General features: G+C 28.4%; 4 protein-coding genes across 4 annotated transcripts; 2 read left to right on the top strand and 2 right to left on the bottom strand.

Moving 5' to 3' along the window:
• Nucleotides 1-8,083: 8,083 nt before the first annotated feature.
• LOC105359047 (uncharacterized) lies at nt 8,084-8,774 on the top strand. Its single transcript, XM_011495523.1, has 3 exons — nt 8,084-8,152; nt 8,232-8,412; nt 8,497-8,774. Exons 1-3 carry the CDS (start codon nt 8,084-8,086, stop codon nt 8,601-8,603), a joined length of 357 nt encoding a protein of 118 aa, XP_011493825.1. The 3' UTR covers nt 8,604-8,774.
• Nucleotides 8,775-9,386: 612 nt separating this feature from the next.
• Nucleotides 9,387-10,875, bottom strand: LOC105359046 (N-lysine methyltransferase SETD8-B-like). The gene is made up of 5 exons (XM_011495522.1): nt 10,642-10,875; nt 10,361-10,555; nt 10,038-10,286; nt 9,771-9,961; nt 9,387-9,698 (listed from the first exon to the last, which is right to left on the bottom strand). The coding sequence occupies exons 1-5, from the start codon at nt 10,873-10,875 to the stop codon at nt 9,488-9,490; spliced, it is 1,080 nt and encodes a 359-aa protein (XP_011493824.1). The 3' UTR covers nt 9,387-9,487.
• A 2,790-nt stretch (nt 10,876-13,665) lies between these two features.
• On the bottom strand, nt 13,666-15,430 carry LOC105368743 (histone-lysine N-methyltransferase pr-set7-like). Its single transcript, XM_011507839.1, has 3 exons — nt 14,642-15,430; nt 14,356-14,546; nt 13,666-14,185 (listed from the first exon to the last, which is right to left on the bottom strand). The coding sequence occupies exons 1-3, from the start codon at nt 15,029-15,031 to the stop codon at nt 13,975-13,977; spliced, it is 792 nt and encodes a 263-aa protein (XP_011506141.1). The 5' UTR covers nt 15,032-15,430; the 3' UTR covers nt 13,666-13,974.
• A 1,278-nt stretch (nt 15,431-16,708) lies between these two features.
• On the top strand, nt 16,709-19,766 carry Cog4 (conserved oligomeric Golgi complex subunit 4). The gene is made up of 9 exons (XM_011507838.1): nt 16,709-16,829; nt 16,920-17,117; nt 17,204-17,578; nt 17,646-17,854; nt 17,943-18,141; nt 18,251-18,721; nt 18,802-19,068; nt 19,157-19,342; nt 19,419-19,766. The coding sequence occupies exons 1-9, from the start codon at nt 16,755-16,757 to the stop codon at nt 19,671-19,673; spliced, it is 2,235 nt and encodes a 744-aa protein (XP_011506140.1). The 5' UTR covers nt 16,709-16,754; the 3' UTR covers nt 19,674-19,766.
• The last annotated feature ends 3,907 nt before the right edge of the window (nt 19,767-23,673 follow it).

Raw genomic sequence — 23,673 nt, 5'->3', positions numbered from 1 at the left:
TACCTTCATACTCATATAACTTATCGCTAAAATTATAATAAAGCATTGAATAATTGCTTAAAATACGTAAACGTAGAACAAGTATTGTGTTATATTAAAGAAAATCAAAAACAAAAAAAAATAACAACAATAATAACAAATTTGTTTCGTAGCACAAAAATTTTTTTTCTCACTTTATGAGCCTCTATCAGAAAAATCGAAATGTAATAAAATACTCTATATTAAGCACAAATGAATGCTTGAACTTAAAGGTTTGAAGTTGAGCAATGAAAAACATGTAATAATATCGTGAAGTCATGTTTACTCAAGATATTATATGTCACAGGCATTTAATATCTTGATTATCTAGTAATGAATAAGTGAGATTGAATGTATTTCCAATGGCACTATATTTTTAAGTAGATCTATAGATGAATGCTTCACGAAATTTCTAAAAGAAAAGCTATCTAAGCTATCCAAAATTTTATGAATCCACTCGCGCTATAAAATTACTGATTATTACAAATATACATTACAAATAATTTAAATTAATATACGATTCGGGTCTTAAATTAAATTATTCTTTTTTAAAAAAGAAATTATTCGACATATTTTTACTTTATACTCTGATGTAAGTAGGTTCGCTGTCAAAATGCGACAGCAAATTAGTAAGATATAACAGAAATCGTATCGAAACGATTTATCATTTACATATAAATACCTACAATCTCTTAAAACACCACTTTTCTCTTTATATATGAAGATACGTTTAGAGATAAGTCTACCTTTATTGCGTCATTTATTACATATAATGTTGCAATCATTTTCTAAATGATTCCAAATTTATTGACAATTTCGATCTTATGGATTAGAATATTTTTTACGCGAATGCATATGGTTCATGATGAACGGTTAACCATCAGCTCGGCTTGATCACGCAAGGAATTTTATAATTAATGAGATACGTTGATGAATAAAGCATAAGAAAATAATAATGCTAAATAAGTTAAGTTATAAAAATAAAAATACTTTTATTAGGAAATATCCTCTGTACAAAATAATTAATTATTGATTTATTCTCATCAATCATTAGTTTATAAATAAATATTTGACATATTATATGAGTAAAATTTTTTTATAAATAAATAAATACTCGTTCGTTTAACAAATTAATCACGAAGCTAATATAATATTACACGTTTTAGGACCATTGTATTATTAAAAATTAATTATAAATTATTAAATTCAAACTAAATTGGAAAAACTTATATGCGTACATTCTGAAAATTCAAACATTGCATTATTTTCATTAGATTCTATTTGGATTTCAATTTTTTCACAAATAGTTATTTTTATTGGTAAAAATTCTACAATGATCCATAATTGAAGATCTGGAATAAAAATAATTTACAAACGCACGAATACAGCTTTATGGCATTAAAAAGAAATTAAAATATATAAGAGATTAATTAAAAATTAAGATATTTCGTGATCTTAAATGAACGCAAATCAGTTAACATCTTTCAACATTCTCATATGAAAGTTCAAATAAATTAGACTCTTTAAAATTTTATGAATTTAATCATTCTACTAAAGCAATGTAAAGGCCCGATTATCTTCAATTATTAATTAATAATTAATAAATTTATAATTAATTTCAAATAAATTTAATGAACTACGCGGTTTTTTTTTAATAATTGTATAGCTTGGAAATCAGCATGAAAAGACTAAATCAACTAAAAGGAATAATATCGATGCAGAGGTAACATTACGAATGAAAATGTCTCTGTACGATCATACAGATGAGCTAACTCTGGGCAGATTCGATATTCAATTACAACAGAATTCCAACATTCTCTGATCTCCCATACATTTTATATTTTCATAAAGTGTAACTTGCCTTTCTATGCAATCGAGTGAGCCACGTGGGTTTGAGACAGACTACATAGATTCCAATAGTTATTTACATATTTAGATGAGCGCAATTTTTATATAGACGTAAAAATTAAAATTAATAAATTAATAAATAAATCTTCTACTTAATGATATAGTAGAAAGAAAATTTCTTAAATGTATGTCACTTTTTTTTTAAATAAGAAAATATTATAAAAATGTTGTGAAATTAATTACAAGATAAGATTATCGAATTACTTGAAACTAAAAGTAATCGATTCAATTATAATTTTATTGACAATACTACTGCAAATATAAAATAATAAAGTATAAATAATAGTATTGTAATTTATTTTAGTAATATAAAATATCAACGAATAGCTTAACTAAAAATTCATTAAATGAAATTCGCTTAAATTTACATATTTATAATACTTCTCATATTGTAGTAATTATAAGAAAAAAAATAAGTATTATAACGAAGATGTGGAAAATTATAATCAGTAGTGCATATAAAAAATAATTTTAATCCTTATATATTGTGCATTAGATCTCATTATTCTCATTCTTGCAATCACTATAAAAATATCAGTTTCCTTTTACGGTTTAGCTAATTTAATTTATGACAAAAGAGTTCCGGTACGTACGGTATGCAATTCTTTTCAAAGAATATAACATAATTCAAAAAACACAAGTAAGAAAAATTGTTCGGACAACCGATGGCAATATGTAAAAAAGAAGTCAAAGAACGGTAAAAAAAAGTTATAATGAAGATTCAAAAGTCAAAGTGAATGTGAGGTCAAACTAGTTTATGTAGTTTATGTTTAGAGATTCACAAGACGAATATGAAGTATTAATTATGATTTGAATAAACACACGTACTCTTTTATTTATCGCAATTATCTATATACCCTAATAAATAATTGCATTACTTACACTTTTACTTAGGGTTCTATAGAAACACGCATATATACATATATTTACGCAAAATTATACATATATATATATATATATATATATATATATATACATTTACAGCAGAAATATCTAATTATCAACTGCATACGATTTATATTCGAGTATGTAAATGCAGGTATAATCGATTTCCACAACATTATTTGATAGCAAGACAAAAATAAAAGTGACACAGAAGCCTTCCCCAAGTCTATACATAAATTCTTATCTCTCTTGTGATCCTAAGTTTCGTATGTGTACTTCTTAAAAGACAATATTGTAAAATTTAATTTGGAAGGTTTGCAATCTATTGTATTGTATTAGGAACCAAAATCCAAAATTGTTGTGCAGATAAACTTCTTTTTTCTACGAAAGATGTACATATATTCTATTAAAATAAAACCATATTTTTGTATTAAAGATGAGAAAGAAGAATTTTGTATATAATTTTGAATTTTTCAATACCATGCTGAACTTGGGTGTAAAATTAATTTATACTATTCCATATTAGAAAATCAAACTGAAATAATAAAAAATACTAGATTTTAAAAATAATAAATTATATCGATACTTATTTTTGTCAAAGGATATGAAAATAATTAAAAATGTTATCAATGAACTACATAGGGAACATGCAATTCTACGATAATATTTTCAATAGTACTGATAGTTAAGTTATGGAAATTAATTATCATTTAATGAAAGTGATGATTAAAATCATATTTATTTGATTAACTGAATATATCAGCATGATAAAGACGGGGGGAGGGTATTAGAGAATTATAAATATTTAGAAATTTTAACGAACCGTATAATTTTCTAATGAATTGGGAGAAAAGGCTTTTAGGTTGTTTATTAACTCAGGCGATCATTAATTAAAATTTCCATTACTTACTCAATGTTACTCTTAATCAATATTATAATTAAGCTAATAAATGAGTCGCGTTACTTAAATGAAGGTTTTTATTACTCTTAGCATTTAACAATAATAAAATTGTAATTTACATTTTGGCAGACTAAACAATAATGACGTTTAAGAATGATTTTTTCTTAGCTCATTAGCACTCTATGACAATTTAACTAAATAAACTTATAGCACAAATCTTTTTACGCTGTTATACAATGCTTACTTTCATCCTCGAATATAATTTTATAAAGGAAATCCTTATTCTCGAGCCGCAGCAAATGATATCTTTTTCTGGTATTGCGGTTCTATTTGATTTAAAAACTTAAAAATTATAGAATTCTACAAATTATCTTGTATTCTCCGAAGCTATATTAAACAAGAAATGTTAGTGTCTTAAATATCTGAATATTCTTTTACCACAATAACTATTTGTTATTCTCATTATATAATTTTTTTTTTATCTTTTATTACGTCAATAAAAGTAAGATTTTGCCAAAAAAATATTATTAGATTTTTTTATACAATCCGTTTTAATTTATAGCCCAACGATACAATCATTAATCATAAATTTTAAACTTGAGTACATAAAAGAACCAGAAATTCACTTACATAAATTATATACAAATATGTATAAGAATTTATATTAATATTACGGCTTAATAGTAAATCTTATAACTTTAACAAATTGATTTACTAAAAATATAATAATTTATAACGATTTTTATTGACACTAAATTAGTATAGGAAGGAAAAAATAAAATTTGATAAATATACATGTGCCAATGAATAAACTCTTCATAAATTTAAATCTACAAGTAAAGAAACTCTGAATTATTAAAAAAAAAAAACATACAATTTATTTCATATTTTTAAATTATTTCATATATGATAGTTAAATTATTAAAAAATATGTTTCTACAATCATTGGATTAGATTCAGAATTTTTTTTGGAAATATAATGTAAGGTTCTACAATAATCAAACACATAAAAAATTTATTGCAAAATGCAATTTTGAATCATTATCAAATTTTTACACATGATAGTGAATAAACCAATTAATCAGAATTAAATATCAATATAAATAAAATACAAATATTGACAATCAAATATAAATATTTTTTCGTTAATATTATTACTTCACCGAATCCCATTACACAATAATGTCTTTTAAACTACTTATTAATTATAATATAAAGTATAACGAAATGATAAAATAAGAATTATATTTCTTTGTAGAAAGAGATTTTATATAATAGGGATAACCATATAAATAGGTGTTGGCTCATAAATGCAAGTCAATGTAGAAGAGAGAAAATGTTTTAAACCGAATGAACGTGATGTCGAGCATAAATCGTTATGCATGCAAATTGAAACATTGAGTACAGCAAATCTATCTTTAGCAATAAAGATTTTGAAAAAAGGTACTAGCACAACGACTTTATTCGATATCTTGAGTGTAGTGTTACGTTGCAAGTACAGCAATACCATATTCTATTTCTTCAATTTCATTGCAAAACTGAATTAGTATTATATTACGTTAGATCTTTACTTATACAACTTTGTTTAAATTTTTTCTTTTCTTTTAATTTTATAAAAGATATAGTAATACGTTAAAGTACTCGCAATTGTATTCTTGTAAAATATATGTATTGTAATTGTTTTATTGTAATGTAAGTATTGAAAGTTTGTGTAATGTAACTTGAAAATTATAATACAGCCTAATATACATTATATTAATAAATTATAATGAAATTACACAGAATTTTGTTTATGGCATTGACGTCAATTTTTTAGCAAACAGTTAACACATTTCCACAATTATTGCTATTCCTTTATGTAAAAAATCAAAGAAAACTTTCAAAAGCTTAAAAATGTAAAATACCATTTTTTAACAATAATTCAATCCGCATTAATGAAACAATTGAAAACATTAATAATGTTTAAGTAAACTAAAAATATATTATAAGAATAAATATGGGAAAAAAGTACTAAATAAAAATACTTAAGACATTATTGAACTATAACTTTATACTTTATTTACTTTAAATATATTCATAAATTTATTAAAGAATTTTGTGGAACCATAATCCCAAATGCTTACACTGCACATATTTTTTTATGAAAATGAGGTGCTTAGCTTCGAGTGATGTTCAAGTATAACATAAGATCATTTAATAATAATTAAAGAAACACTTTCACTCCTTTATACATGATATTAATATCGATAAACGATTTATTCAACATTAAATAGAACGTAAAGCGTATGCAATTTAATTATTTAAATTTTTAAACTGTCTATAATGTAAATTATTATTTGTATTATAAAAGCATTGTAATATTAAGCAATGACATTATTCTTTTATATTCATGATTATCTCATATATTTATAAAGTTATATTATTTCTTATATAGTATATTATCACTTATCTATCAAAGATATAAAAGTATTCGAAATCTAATAAATTTAATTTGTTCGGTATAGGAATAAATATTTAATTACGAACTATTATTGTATATCCTTTATGTTAACAAAATTTGTCTCTCATTTCTACTTTATTTTTCAAATATAAATGATCAAAGGAATCTTCATTTTAATTTTATTTAAAAAGCAATTAATAATTATTAATTTGTTAAACACTTAAAAATACTACTTTTATGTACTTTAATTAAAATAATCATGTGTTGATATCTTATACAAAGTATTGTATTATTCGCAGAAATAAATAATGTAATGTAAAATTGAGTCCGTATTTATATAAATAAAAACAAAAAAATTATTTAAATTATAAAACTTGAATTTTACATTATTTCGTATTTATTTTTTTCTATATTACAATTATAAAAAAAATGTGAGTCAGACAATATATATTTAATGGATTATGATCAATTATGAATGGTGATAACATGAGGGAGACATGTGAAGAAATTAAAAAAAATCAAATTATTTTTCTTTATAAGGAAAATAAGGGTGATTCCTGAGCTTTTTGCAAAGAACGAATATACTTCAACTCAGCTTCCAAGGAATTTTATTTATTAATTTATTTGACTTTGTTACTTATAAATAAAATTTGCTGATTTGTTTAATTACAGTATTAACACATATTTAGTAATAAAATATAAACTTAATTATGTAATAATAATTATTATTAAATATAAAATTTATGTGTGACATATGTAGTTAATTAATACATTTACTAATTATCTTAAATAAATACCAATTTAATTGCAAAGTACACGAAAGATATATTGGGTTTCATTTTCGACTCCAAGTATTTACAAATTAATTTATCTTGAAAGAAAATTAATTTTATAAATAATTCATGTTAACTCGTTCACAAAACTGATAATACAACTCGAAGGAAGAAAATAAATTATTTGCATGCATTGAATCACATTTTCATGAACTAATGAATAACAGTGTAAAATCAATTAATGACAATAATAATAATAATAATAATATTAATAATAATAATAATAATAATAATAATAATAATAATAATAATAATAATAATAATAATAATAATAATAATAAATAATATTACCATATGTTTTATATTGATTTATGTAACTATTTATAAAGATAATTTAATTACCATCTACAATTCAAAGGAAAAAATCAATTTCACTCCAAGAAATTTATTTGCTAAAATAAAATAAAACATACATGTGATTGCGCACTTAATTATATAAACAATTTCATGACCCAATAGCTTACCAAAAATATGAATTTGTAAAAAATAAGTATTAATAAATTTGTAAGCATATACAAATATAAAGAAATTAGATTAGAAAATCATTCTCTTAAATGATATTATTTGAAAATTGTCTCGTAAATTATACTTGAGTAAATTAAGAAAACTAGCTTAAACTAAATGTAATATATTAAAAAATAGTTTAAAATAATATATTATTGATAAAAATTATGTTTAATTATCATAAACGGATAAATAATAGTTATGCTTAAATATTACATGCAGATTAATAAAATTTATATTTAATTATTATATGTGCTTTAAAAATAACTAATTCAATAAACCATACTGAAAATAAATGACAAATGTATAATCTTACCAAAACATAAAACAAATCTCGTTATTAGTTTTTTTTTTCCAATAAAATTTCACAGTATTTTTTAACTTATAAGATATTTAATATTATAATATTTTCCAATTTTCAATATATAAAATAAGTTACAATAAATAATCTTTAATTATTACTGTACAACATATACACCATATCTTTGTACATACTAGATGGTGATAAGGTCAAATTGAAAACAAATATTTATATTCTTATTATAGGTGTACTTGACAAAAAAAATATAAATTCTGTATAATAAGATCTCAAAAATGGAAATACACGATGATTGTTTATATAAATCAATGCTGAAAATACCGATACCAAATACTAAACCAAATGTAAATAATTACAAATTAACTAATAAAAATATTAACCTTAAATTTACGTATTTAAAAACTCATTTATTTATAATATTAGATAAAGGACTGTTTGCAACCAAAAGAAATTACACAATTTGAAAAATTAATGTTAGAAATAAGAAGTAATTTCATTCTTAAAATCAGTGATAAAGAACCTGGTAAATCAAGCTTTGAAACGTCAAATATACCTTCACATATAGATCCGATCTTTACAAGTTTTGGAACTCGCCAAAGAGATCGTAAATTGCTTAATTTATTTAACTTGTTTAATTTCTCATTTTAATAATTTTATTCAATTTTAACAACCGAATTTTCTATTTTAGCATTTAGTCTTTCTGATATTATACATGACACATATAATTATGACTTCAATTCAAGAACAATAAAATATCCTGGAGAACAACTCGATCGCAAGTATGAATCATTATAAAAAGTAAAAAATCACAAATAATTGATTAATTGTGTTTTTAGATATGAAAAGCCTTTTAGTAAATATAAAATATATGGAAAAGTTACTAAAGGTGACGTCAGTGGAGATAGAGTAAAAAAATTACTTTACTCTCTTAAGGAACCATGCAAATTTACACATTTTGACGTTAAATAAAAAAAGGCTAATGATTATCACGATCTGAATGTTAATAAATTATCTTCTAGTAATTCTGCTGATATTTTCGTTGAAATTTTAGATAAAATTCTAGCTAATAAAAAAGAGTTATGATGAAAAAGTGTTTTGGTCGTGTAAGCAGTATTCGTTTACAAATATTATTTACAAACATTACTTTAACATTCATTTTTAACATCACAAAGTAAGTTAGATAAATGTGCCTATTTATTAATAAACTTTGAATTTAATATATTTTTTTAATTAATTCAAATACCCTAATTTGAGGTGAATTATATGATATTCTAACAATAGCAAGCTTACCAGATTAAGAAAATTTTTAATATTTCTTAAAAGAATTTAATTTAATACAAAATAATTTGGTATATTATAAAGAAGCCTTAAATTTATTAAATTAGAAAAACGAATTTCCACCAATGTTAAAAATTCATGGTTTGTTCTTAATATAAAAATGCAAATACTACGGACAAAAAGTATATCTTTAATGAATAATTTTTGTTTATCAAATGTACCAAGAGCATGGCAATACTGTAGAATACAACTAAACTTAATTTATTTACAGAAGACAATTAATTTTATAAGGTAAAAAATAGAGATTCAGTCGATATAAGCATATGTATAATAATAATAATAATAGTTATTATCAAGAACTAAAACTAAGCAGTCATCAATTCAAATACTTAGAAATGAATTTATAAAGTAAGCCATGGATGATTTTGAACAGATTCTCTACTTCTATCTCCATAATCATATAATATTTCAGTACCAATTGATACATCTGTTTTAGCAAATAAAACAAGATGTGGTATTTGGTTGATCTCAACAATTCGAGATACTAAATTGCCTTTTCTAGAATGATTAATAAGTCTACCTAATTTACCTGATTCTTTAGTTGCATCAATACTGTAAAATACGTAATATGTAAATTAGTACATTTTTCTTAGAAAAAACTTTAATTTTGCATTGCCTACTTACCAATATTGAGTGTTTTTATGTTTAAAATAATACATATAACAACCAATATTTTTATTTTTTGCGTACTGTATTTCTCTCTTCTTAGCAACAGCTCCATGTATAAGATCACCAATATATTCAATAACAAAATCTCCTCTGTAAAATTCTTTTGTTGTAATAATGCCACGTCCTTTGTCTTCAAATTCTTTAATCTTTAATAATTAAAATAGAAAGTACACGTTCATTCTAAATACTCTTATAAGAAAATAAAAAATATTCCAATCATACTTCCAAACCATCCTCTATTTCGTTTAAAATTTTATTTTCTAAATCTATTTGCTTTTCATCGATGACTTTTTTAGTATACTTTCGTTCACTTCTACGTACATGAAAATAGTCAGTAACTTTATGATTTGTTAATTCCGAATTAGTTTTATTTCTATCTTGCTTTATGTTTTTCCCTGAATTTTTGGAATTTCCCGATGATTGCTTCTGATTTGTAACGGTATTTGCAATTAACTGCTTGGATTCTTGTATCTAATACAAAAATAAAATTAAATACCAAATACAGAATTATGAAAAACAAGGAAGTAAAATTCTACTGAACTTACTTGTACTTTTTCTATTTTTGATACTTTCTCAACATTCTCTTTAATATGTTCATTGACTTTAAGATCTGAAAAATATTCTGTCAGCTTATGATTCAGAGAAACAATTTTCGATTTATCTGCATTATTAATTCGAGTTTCTTGGATAATTTTTTTATTATTTGATGATGTAACAAGCCCACTTTTACATTTATTTGTCTAATATTAGCATAGCGATATTAAAAGAAATAATATTTAATATTAAAATTAATAAGCAAGTATTTATTTTCAATTACAATTATTACCTCATTATCTATTTCTGGTTTTTTTTTCAATAACGCTTTTTTATTTTTTCCAGAATCTCGCTGTTTGGAAGTGTTTTTTTTTAAAACTTGTTGAGTACCACCAGATGATTTGACCTCAGATTTCGTTCTCGAGTTACAAGAATTACATTTAATGTCATCAAGTAACTTTTCTGATTGAACACATTCTTTTGTAACTATTTTAACTCCATTTGGTAAAGTATTTTTTGCCACCATCGTTGTATTCGTCATTTCGTCGTAGTGTTATTTTTTTAGTGAAAATTAGTTAAAAAGAAATTTATTGAAGGTTATACACTGATGCAAATATATATGCAACGTAAATAAACACACGAACACCTGTCGCCATTACATAACTACTTGATTATCCAAAGCTGAAGTCCCGCTAAAAGTATGCGCATGCGCCAAGTAAACCATTGATGACGTTGTTGAATTCAATATGAAAAATGTAAACTTTTCTTCACAGTATAGCGCAATTTACGAAATAAAATTTTCAATGTTTTATATCAACATATTAACATTTAACCTTTCAAATATAAAAATGTATTATGATTGTTATAGCTGCATTAACATTAACAGATATATTATTGTACTGACATAAAACTTTGTCATATATTGATCACTCGACAATATAATCATAGAACGAAGAAAGTCTTATCTGCTTTTATACATTTGTAAAGTGTTTCCGTTGCATCTGACGAATATTTTTGAAGACTTCGAAGTAAAACTTGCATTGTTTCGTTGTGTTTTCAGTACCTTATTACATCTAAACATACTAGGCTGTTTTTATTAAAAAAAAAAAATAAAAAAAACAAAGAAAAAGAAGATAAGAATATGTCAGAAATGCAAAAATATATGCTTTATGTTTCGTGTATACACGCAAATGATTAACAAAATTTTCTAAAAATTTGAAATATTAGCGATCTATCGTTCTAGGCGATCCCTTAAAGCCAATGGCATTCAATGAAATTGATCGATATAGAAACAGAAATCAGAGAATATGTCATATTGAAATAGTTTACAAGGCTAATAATATACGGAGTAATAGTATACGTTACAAAGGCAAATTTGATACTTCGAATTTCAGGTTGCAATCATTGTTCAAACACAGAATGAAATAGATTAATTTTTACAACTAATTTAATACAACTAATAACAAGTCTGCGATATTGATAAGTATATTATTTATTAGAAAGTAAAAGCCATAAGATCGTAGAGTTAAGTGCCTAAATAAAAGCTTAAACGATAATTATTTATTACGAACTGTTGCTGTAAACCTCAAACACTAGTTCAGTTAAATGGTTACAAAACATGACATTAAAACAAAGAATCGACCAAAAGCGGCCTAACTTAACCATTCAAAAGACATTGGCTTGGCATTTAATAACAATAATAGGTCACACGTGTTTTTTTATCATACCATGTCGACTTTAATGCGATATTTATTCAACTACTGTCCAAACATGCTCTCTCCGCATGACGTTCGTTTTAAATAATTTTTAAAGGTGTCGAAAATAATCGAAAGTTTATTCTATAAAAAATTATAAAGATTTACCAAAACGAATTTTTTTGTAAGAAACAAAAAAAAAAGCAAATATCAAAGTGATAGACAACGATGTCGTAATTGAAAAGATAATAGGAGCATTTAGATTAATATATAAGTTATTACTTATAAAATATCGTAGCCAAATCTAAAATATACTCCAAGCAATCGCTATTTTGATAATTAAACATAAGTTACTGAAAGTTTAAAACAAAAATTTCAGTATACTTTGGACATATTTTTTTATAATATTATTTTTACAATTATATAAATACGAATACATATCGCATCAATTGCTGATCATTAAGATGATTTTAAATCATAATTTGGGGATTACATGGTATTTCTTCTTAAAAATTATTTTCCATTTGAAGTCAGGTATTAACATTTTATTATCAATATCTTTTATTAAGTCACTGGTTATAAACTTTTATTCAACATAGAATATGATTCTTACATTACAAATACATATTTGAGAACTAGTACAAATATAGTTTATTTTGATTTTCAAAATCAAATTCTAATTTATTTAAAATTTGGTTTTGCATAAAAAATGTATTTTTCTTATTTTATTTTATTATAAACATGCTTTTTAATTAATTATCATAAGTGATAATTGAAACCTTAAATATATATATATACCAAGTAAAAGGTAAATACTAAAGAAACAATATTTTGTATCTAATCTAAATCTTAATAATCTAAATCTTAATATCTAAATCTAAGTTTACCTAAATAACATAAATAATTGTAAATGTTTCAAAAATATACTATTATCTATAAACAAATAGAGGCTATAATCAATGTAATCCTTAAAGACCAAGGAATATAAAAAATTTTAAATGAAAATTATGTTGTATCTTATTATTTTGAATGAGAATTCAATTAACTTTTGTACATATATATAGTACATATATTTTGTATATATAGTAAATATGAAGAATCTTAAAGCACGATTTTACTTAAATATCATTAAACAATAAGATTTTTAAAGGATTGAATAAACCACTTGGCCTCTAAGAGATTTGCTTCTGTAACTTACAAAATATTTAGTTGTATAATTGATATCCTACATGATTAAATAAATATTATTCTCCGTATTAAAAGTATTATCATTGGTGATTAATTTCATACAATTTTGTACTTCATTTTATTTGTAATGTAAAAATTTGATAAAAAGTATTTCGGACTATTTGAATAAATTAATTTTACAAATGATTCTAATGTGCAAATATTTTTAAAAATATTCTCATAAGCGATAGTAGCAGTAATATACAAGTTATTTCAATAAATTACCTTACCAATATTGTGTTTCATATACAAATTTCTTTTATATAACAGTTACTTGAGTGACAAAACTGATTAATGCAACATATAAAATATGTTATGCAAAGTACCATTTAGCAACACCTATTTAAACGTACAATGAATATATAATAAACATAATGTTGAATTTAAAAAAAAAAAAAAAAAAAAAAAATCTCTAGATAGCCAGCATTATCATCAATCAAGCAACTTTCAACAGTTCAAAATATTCAGTCACGCGCTATATCATTAACAATTTCATTTACACTAAATATTACACAAGCGAAAAACATGATGCATATTTTAAAATACCGTAATTTTGGCAATTAAAGTATAAAGATATGAGCATCGATTGGCCCAGAATATAAAACTAATAATGTATTAAATGATTGAAAAACAACACAAGAATCACTGAATATGTAAATCAAAGCTATAATACAATTTTAAAATCTATCAGTCATAATTTTAAACTACAATGCTAGCCATGGATGGTTACGAATAGATTCTCTACTTCTATCACCATAGTCGTAAGATACTTCCATGCCTGCGGGTATATCTTCCTTTGCTATTAATACAAGATGCGGCGTAGACCCAACTTCCACTATTCTTGTTAACAAATTCCCATTTCGAGAATGATTAACTAGCCTACCAAGTTTGTCAGATTCTGCAGTGGCATCCACGCTATAACACAAAACCAAAGACATTGAGCGAAACAATTAAAATCTTACGATTCTAAATCTAATCTTACAAGCTTAAAACTTAATAAGCAATAAATTCCTGCTTAATTCATTTATTTCTAATTTAATGCACAGTGTGCGTTAAATACTATTCAATGCTTGATATTCACAAACCAATATTGTTGATTTCGATGTTGAAAATAATACATGTAACAGCCTGCATTTTGGTCTTTAGCATACTTTGCCTCTCTCTTCTTCGCCGTCGTTTGATCAACGAGCTCCCCAATATATTCAACAACGAATTCTCCTTTGATGAAGTCCCTAGTCGTCACGACTCCCCTTCCCTTACCAATAAAGTGCCTCACCTGCGATATAATTATTCATTTTCAGAATGCGCGCCCGTAACCACTTTGAATAAAGGACTTTCACAGGGGCATAAAGGAGAGCTGCTGCAACTTACCTGCAGTCCATCCTCGACCCCACACAAAAGCTTGTTTTCAAGGTCTCGCTGCTTCTCCTCGAGCACGGCCTTTTTGCATTTCCTCACACTGCGACGTACTGGGAAATACTCGGTAAGCTTGTGATTATCGGTAATGACGTTCTGGTGAACGGGCCGGGGCAAAGGCTTCCTCCCCCTAGAACCTGGTATTTTAACGAACTTGTCCGGCTGCTGCACGGTACTGAGAGCCGCCCCAGTGGCCTTCCTCTTGTCCGGAACGGCCCTACGCTTGCACCCGTTCTGGAGATCCTCCTCGACGCTCGGTATTTTGATTCGATGCGGCGTCGAGGAGCTGCGGATGGCCTCGTCATCCGATGCCTTCAGCAATTCCGGGCCATTTTTCAGCAGCATACTCGCAAAAAACTTATTACGAAATACTTCTTCTTAGAAAACCACCTCCCCTCTAATTCTAAAGTGCATCAAGCTAACGAAAACCGCAAACACACATACGCACACCACTTTCGTACCTCGGAATCGGACCTTTCGCAGCCGAGTGGTGGCGCGACGCAGAGACAAACACACACATCCGTATATGGCGGATCGGAGAATCGCGGATCGTGGTATCGGGGTATCGTGGTATCGGGGTATCGAGGTATCGGGGTATCGAGGTATCAGGGTATCGGGGATCGGGGAGAGCCGCGTTTGTTGTGTCAGTGGGACAAACCTAACGTTCCTAAAATTCATCATAATACCCAAACATCTCGCGCCCTCTACAAACTTCATGAACCACATCACAATCATCCACACGTGATTTATGATTGGCGCGTAAAAATTTTGCTAAAAGTCTGTAAGATTACGTCGTCTTTGTGATTCTTTCTTTTTTCTTTGCCGCCCGTCTTTTACAGCCCCGATATGGGCCATATCATTTCCAATTAAGCCCAGAATATACGACCGCGTTCGTTCATCTCGGCAAAATTGCCTCTTCAATCATACGTCGTTATCTTAAATTCAAAATCGCCGTTTGGCCAGTGCAGAGACGAAGAGCTGCAAATAATTCGTTCGTACGTGGTCTTGTGATACAATAATTTTTGCACGCGTACGGGAATTTTTAGCCTATTGTTCCCAAACAATTCGAAGATAAAGCCAACTGTTTAATCATCATTCGAACGAATGTCATATCCACATGATAATACCGAAAGCATATTAGATTTGGGCGCCATTACAAGCGCGACAAAAGCCTCGTCTCACAATTGATATTTGCAAGCTTATGAAATATACGTAAAACTAAGACTTTATAAGATCTAGTCCACCTCCAATCCACTTGATGTAGCGCCAATACAAAGTCCGATTACATAGAAGAATATGATTAAATATGCATTTCCATCTAACAATATATAGAATTGTCGACAGCTGGTTAATTTAAATCTTGTTATGTAAAAGAATAAAACACTTTAAACGACCTCCGTGCAATCTCGTGAACCTATATGGACTTACATCATTGTTAACGTTCTATTTGATAATAATGAGATTAAAGGCAATCGTATACGTATATGATAATAATAAGACTTGATATTTATAAATAATCGCTATTCCATACGGTAAACTACATGAAATATAAAATAACTTTATACTTCGTTAGTAAAATCGAATAGTTGAACAAATTTTATCATAATCATAATCATAATCATTATTATTATTATTATTATTATTATTATTATAAAATAAAATCCGCGAATTGATGAGTTGAGTGGAGACCGTCGTTCCTTTAACACGGTGGGCAGGAAATTTCACTCTATCGTACCCTGCATTAACAGAACTTAACAGTATGCAAAAATTCGAAAGTAATAAATATTTTATATTTTCGTTGTAAACGTATTCCGCTTCGTGCCGCAACAATAATGGCTTGGAAAAATAAATACAATAATTCATGCGAACCTTACCATTCGCTTACGTCGCACGTCTCGCGAGTACCGTGACCAATTAGGTAAGACCGTCATTGCGCATGTCTTGCTTGCGGTTCGGCAAACGCAACTGAATTATGCGAGTCACCCGAGAGGTTAACAATTCCACGCATTCAAATGTCGTTCAAACATCCACGCATTCGATAACTTAACTAATACGAGGTTTTATTTAAATGAATATGGTCGAGGATACGCCTCCGAAGGAAGAAAATTTAATGACTGTTATAGATAAATTACAAGAAGATGATGTATTTATAAAATAATTGGCCTAAAGTTTTACGCTCAATTTCTTCTAATAATGTAATTTTGAGTTCTATTGCCATTTTTTGTCTTTTTAGATAGCTGTTAATAAACATTTAGATCATATTCTTTCAAAGCATTGTCACGTTGAAGCCAAGCTTCAAAGTATAAGCAAAATTTTGCCAAATATTGCCATTGTGCGTTTGGAGGCTGAAAAATTTCAAAATGTAATAGGGCACACCAATAACTTAGCGGAGAAAGTAAGTGCTAAAGTTAGGCAATTGGATCTTGCCAGAGTAAGTACCGCTAGGTTTTATAATTTATACGTAATACGATCGTTCTTGTATTATGCTGTTATAAGCACATATTTTAATAAATTTAGAGCAGGGTATGCGAATGTCAAAGCCGAGTTAATGACATCCTTGACCTACAATTATGCAGCGACGGCGTAGCTACAGCATTACGTAATGAAGATTATGAACAAGGGGCTGCGCACGTTCATCGCTTTTTGTTAATGGATCAGCAGTTATTGGAAAGAACCGCTGACAATGTTTCTGGAGATCATACCAGTGTTACTAGCTCGTTAGCTAATTTACAACAGGCTGCTAATGAATTGAGAGCGGTCATTACTCATAAATTTGATGAAGCGGTTAAATCCGAAGATCTGGCTTCTATTGAGAGATTCTTTAAAGTTTTTCCATTATTGGGAATGCATAATGATGGGATTACAAAATTTTGTCATTATTTGTGTTCCAAGGTAAAGTTATACTTTTCCATTATAATCCGTATTCTTAAAGTTGCAATAAATTAGACATTTCAAATAGCTTCAAGAGACAGCACAGAAAAATCTTAAAGCAGCATTGGACGTACGTAGTACCGATAAAAGATCCGCTGTAATATTTGCTGATACTATAACAATGCTGTTTGAAGGTATCGCGAGAATTATCGAAGTCCATCAGCCAATCGTAGAGACATACTATGGACCGGGAAAATTATTATCATGCATTGGAATTTTACAAAAAGAATGCGATAAGTGCGAATCTGATAAAATATTACTATTTTTATTGGATCTTTGTACCTACATACTTGTTACTTATAAATGAAATTCATTTTTCTTGCAGGCAGATTAAAAAAGTTATATCGGAATTCACTAAACATCGTAAAATAGCAAAAAGAGTTCAACTAATTAATGAATATTTAAGAAAACAGGGCGGTACCGAAAGGGTTGATCCAAAAGATCTTGATCTCGTTTTAAGTGAAATAACTATAATGCATATAAGGGCTGAATTATATATAAAATTTTTAAGAAGAAGGATAATCGTAAGTAATATATATAAGAAAATAAATTATTAAGAATAAGTATATAATAAAGCATATAAGAAAATAAGTAGTAAAAGTGCGTTGATTTTATAATTAGTGAATTTTTTAGAATGATTTGGAAATTAGTACAACCGATACTCAGCAAAGAAAAGACCTATTAAATGATTTTGAGATGATAATAAAAAATTCCGAATTGGCATGTAGTATGCAGGAATTGCTTGGAGCATATCTAGCTGTAGAGAAATATTTTATGGAAGAAAGTGTAAATAAAGCAATTGGAATGGATGCCTTAGATCAAGATCAACAAACGTCCAGTATGGTGGATGATGCATTTTTCATTGTAAAGAAATGTATACGACGAGCAATTTCAAGTGGTAGTATCGATGGTGTTTGCGCGGTTATTAACATGGCTTGCGGTTTCCTTGAGAGTGACTTTACAAATCAATTGCGAAATCGACTTCGACAAGGCTATCCCGCTGGGTACTTGGATTTGGCTCAAGCATATAATGCTCTTCAAACTAGTATTCAACATGGGCGCATTCAAACGTCAGATACAGAACTCGCAAGACTCATGTTTCTAGTAAGAAATTATATTATTACATTACAAATGTCGATCATAAAAGTTTTGATCGTGTTTATGATATAAACTTTACTTTGAAGGCCTATTTGAATAACACGGAAGTAAGCATAGAATACGTAGAGACCTTAAACAAAAGTCTTAGCATTGATATTGACCAAGCTTTTCAAAATATGCAAACTAAGGAGAAAGGGAAAATTGAAAGTTGCCTAGCTGGGATGAAAAATGTAGCCCTGACTTTGCGCACAGTGGTAGATTATGGCTTGGAACAGTTACGTGTTAGTACTGTGAAACCGAGAATAACTCCATGGATAGATGCATTTCTGGCAATAAATCATCAAATAAATGATGTTTGTACCATTATGATATATTATATTAATCATCGCAAATAGATAAATTACATTATACAATTAGAAAATTAGAAAATTTACATTACAGGATGAATTGTTGAGATATGAAACCGATGAACCATTTGTTCAGTCTTTAGTAACAAATTTGGAAGGTTTTTTGCAAGGATTTAAAAATAGTTTAACAGAACCAAATTATAATGCTCTTATAGGTATTCTTACCGCAGAAGTAGCCGCTCGCTTGGAAAAAGTAATTCTAAAGTCTACCTTCAATCGTGTAAATATTTTTAATACTATTTAACAAATCTTCATAAAAATGTAAAATATAATGTCTCTTGTTATCTAATTTATAGAATGGTGGCCTTATACTTGATAAAGAAATAAGATCTTTAGCTAGCTATTTAGCTTCAGCAACGTCTTGGTCGGTACGAGATAAATTTGCTAGGTTAATGCAAATTACCACAATTTTAAGCGTTGAAAAAATTGAAGAACTAGCAGATTATTGCGAAGATTCGATAGCATGGAGATTGACACCAGCAGAAGTTAGAAAAATTTTAACTTTAAGAACAGACTTTAGGCAAGAAGATATTAAAAGGCTTAAAATTTAAATATTTCTATTTCCTTAGAAATATCTACTGAATATTGGTGATAAATTCAAGTACGCGTGTATAGAATGAAATAACGAAAGAGAATAGGAAGATAATAAACACGCCGTATTCATAAATGACTTAAAATTTGAACTGAAAATAAAATTAGGATAGATAAAAGAGAGGCCTATCTGCTTATGCACTATAATTTATCAAACACAATGTGGGAATAATCACATAGTTTCGCTATATGTGTGTCTATTTAAATAAGTCTTTGTTTGAAGCACTTAAAAGACATGCATCAGTGAATTAATTGGATTAATTGGATTAATTGTACATTCATCGCGATATCGGCCAAATTTCAAATAACTAATTTGATTGTTAACATTATACGATCTCTTATAATAGGTGATTTGAAATTTATTAGACCTAGACTTTTTGCAGATAATATTATATAGAATGATCGACAGAGAGCAAAAGTGATAACGTATAATTAGATATAAATAAAAATATCGATTATTTGTAATTATATCAGAACTACATAGGCACAGAACCAATATACAAGAATTGTACATCATTCATTTATTTTATATTATAACAATTAGTTTTATAATAATATTTAAGAGTGTTTTTAGTACTGTGACTGCCTTGCCACATGCATAAAATAAATGATTATTATTTATCGGACAGTTTCCACCATCTTTACCATATCATAGCTTGACCATTACACCGAGAATTTCTACCGTGTGATCTAATAAACTTATAAACTGCATTTAAAATTTACAGATTCGTGTGAGCAGTTGCATCAACAGTATCTTAAAAAATAAAATGATATATGCAAGCAAGTATATTACATCGAATATACTAAGAACGTGTGTAGAGTAACGAATGTGAGAAATCCATATGAAACGGATATGATTATAATAATATTTATTACATCACTCACTGCCAATACAACTGCCTCACATTTATAGCTAAAACAAAACAATAAGGCACTATATTGCAATGTCGTTTGCGCATCCAAACCATATTGTTAAATCAAGTTGGTCGCTGTTCATTTGAATGATTTCATCTATCGAGAATTAATATATTAATTTCATTCAGGGCATTCAGTATTGAATCTAATTAGATAATAGTAATGGCTAAACTTTCTATAGATATTGTGCACAATCATATATGGATGCATATAGTCAAATGTGATGCTTTATTTTTATTTTTGTTTAAACTTCGATTATACGACACAATGGTCAATTTAGATCTTTCTTTTCGTAACCCAATTTTATCCAATTTAATCCGTTTACTTTCTCTTATCATTAGTGGTTAGATTTATTATTCTTTATTATTCCATACAATGGAAACGTCGCGGTTCCTGCGGTTAGTGGATCTGGATTAAATTATAAAATTTAAAATTACGTCGCCTCTTATTATTCTTATTATATAGCATTTTAATTCAGAAAAAAAAAATATCTAAAAATGTATAAATCTGAAATCAGGTGATTAGTTTCACAGTTAATAAGAGAAATTTTATCCGGATTTAATAGTGGAATGGTATTTATGTATATTAATATATCTCAAGCACTTTCGCGTATCTTTTTACTTTTCTAATTCTAAAAATTACTCCATATGAATGTTCACATATTTCTCTTTTGAAGGCTTCCTTATTTTGTATTTTATTTTGTATTTTAATCCATTATCGATTGACTGTGCATACTTAATCCAATCATTGCGACAAGCGATTGACACATGCATACACACATACACGCATATGCGTATGGTAAAATTGTATATATAGTAAAAACATAGTTATAACGAAAAAATTGTATGATATTTAATTGTCGACGAATGGAAGGAAAACTATTAACGTTATTGTTCGAAAATTAATGTTTTATTTTATGACTCGAACTGTCAATTCAATAGTTCAGTGGATTAATCTCTCGCCATAGCAATTAGGAAGAAATAAGGCACAATTGAGAAGGCTGAAAAGTACAATATAATATATTTGGGTTCACTTATTATTTATTCTGCTTATGAATTATAATAATATTGTAGCGTTGTTAGTTACTTCTATTTAGATTGAGAATTATTCTATTGTAGTGGTGCGAGTTCTTTCTCTTGTGTTCTTGATTGTTTGAGATTGCAATTGCAGTTCGTGCTGGCTCAAGTGACACTGATGCGAGAGGCACTACTTAATAATAACAATCAATGTACTAAATATATAATTACAATGAGCACTAAACTGAATTTATAGTAGAAAGAAACTGTGAGCCGGATGTGTAGTGACTAAATGGATGTTAAATGTACAGTGGTGCGGCGCGTAGCGAGCTGCTCTTAAATATTCGCGGCATAGTTTGCAACGCCGGCAACAGCGCCATAGCCTGTTGCTATGCTGAAAATCGTTGCGACGTCATAGAGCGAAGCTCTGGAATATTCTAGAAGCTTCATAGACGTTGCTATGCAGAAATATTGTCGTATATTAGACGTCACGACGTAAGAAAATTCCTGGAATCGCTGAATTGTGTTTACAAACAAGCGTTTGTAATTCTCCCAATTTTAAACTTGAATTAAGCTGCCTCAATCCCGAACAATCCGCCCGCCATCATCAAGTTGTTGATGATGAAATTTATGATGATTGGTAGCACGGCAAGCTTATGAACTGGCCTTACCATGATGGTAGCAGCCGTTTTTAATGTAACTACTCTCGTCAGTCCATCACTACCGGAATGCGTTTTTATTACTCGAGCGAGTGGCCACTTGCTGGTTGATGAGCGCTCATCGGTAATGAGTACCAAGGAACCTTCCTTGATATCATTCCGTGGGTGATGCCATTTGGATATTGATTGTTCTTGTTGTAGGTAGTGAGCTGACCAGAGTGACCAAAAATGTTGGACACGTTGATGGATGTATTGCCATCGAGATAAACTAAGCATGGGTATTTCTTGGAGCGATGATTCAGGAAGAGCCATGAGCGGACCTCCTGTAAGAAAATGGCCAGGAGTAAGTATGGTTAAATCTTCTGGATCGTCGCTGAGTGGCTCTAAAGGTCTGGAGTTCAGGATGGCTTCGATTTCAGCAAGTAGAGTACTGAGCCACCTTGAAAGTGAGCAATGTGTCTCTAATGGTGCGTCTGAGGTGATGTTTCACTGATTTTACTATCGCTTCCCACTTACCACCCACGTGGGGCGTTGAGGGTCGATTGAATTCCCAATTAGTGCTGTCTTGCATCATGATACCTTCGATCTGTTACTATTCGTGGGTGCCTTGAATAAATTGCCTTTTTAGAGCAGCATCTGCACCTATGAATGTAGTACCGCAATCAGAATGGATTGTTGTTGGAATTCCTCGACGAGCAATGAATCTTCTGTATGCGGAAATGAAGCCTTCAGTTGTGTAATCCGAAACTAATTCTATGTGAACCGCTAAAATGGTAAAACAGACGAAAATGCAGATCCAGGCCTTATATGTTTTCGCACCTCGACCCCTTTTTGTTTTCAACGACATAGGGCCGACATAGTTTACGCCAGTGTGAGTGAATGGTCTTGATGGTGTCACTCTTGAAATTGGTAATCTGAGTGCCTCCATGTAGAGTTCGTTGGTGTGCATGATCAATGATGAGCGTCGTAAGGATCGAGTGTCTGGGAAGAATGGCGGGCAGCTTGATTGATTGGGGCCTTGTTAAGTCTTCAACCGACTCTTTGACCTTTTCAACCGATTGTCGACATATGCTGTTAGTCGACCAAATGCGTGCGTTTTTGGCAATTGATTCTTGTGCAGCAATGTCTTTAACTCGTGCGAAAAGTAAGCTGCTTGGGTTACCTTTATCCAGTAAATTCTTGCCTCTTCCCGGGCATTAATGTTTGTTTGTAAATATGATAATTTCAGTCGGTCTATAAATGAAATGCATACAGCTGTAATTCTTATTATTAGTCTTTTTAGGTATGAATATTTATAAATTAATTTCCATGCGTATTGTGGCTTAAAAGTAGTTGCGGCGAGTGTTGTGCAAGGTATGTGCTTCCTGCTG

This window comes from Ceratosolen solmsi, unplaced genomic scaffold (assembly GCF_000503995.2).
Source record: "Ceratosolen solmsi marchali unplaced genomic scaffold, CerSol_1.0 scaffold1, whole genome shotgun sequence".
NCBI lineage: Eukaryota > Metazoa > Arthropoda > Insecta > Hymenoptera > Agaonidae > Ceratosolen > Ceratosolen solmsi.
This window is presented reverse-complemented; position numbering and strand designations above follow the sequence as displayed.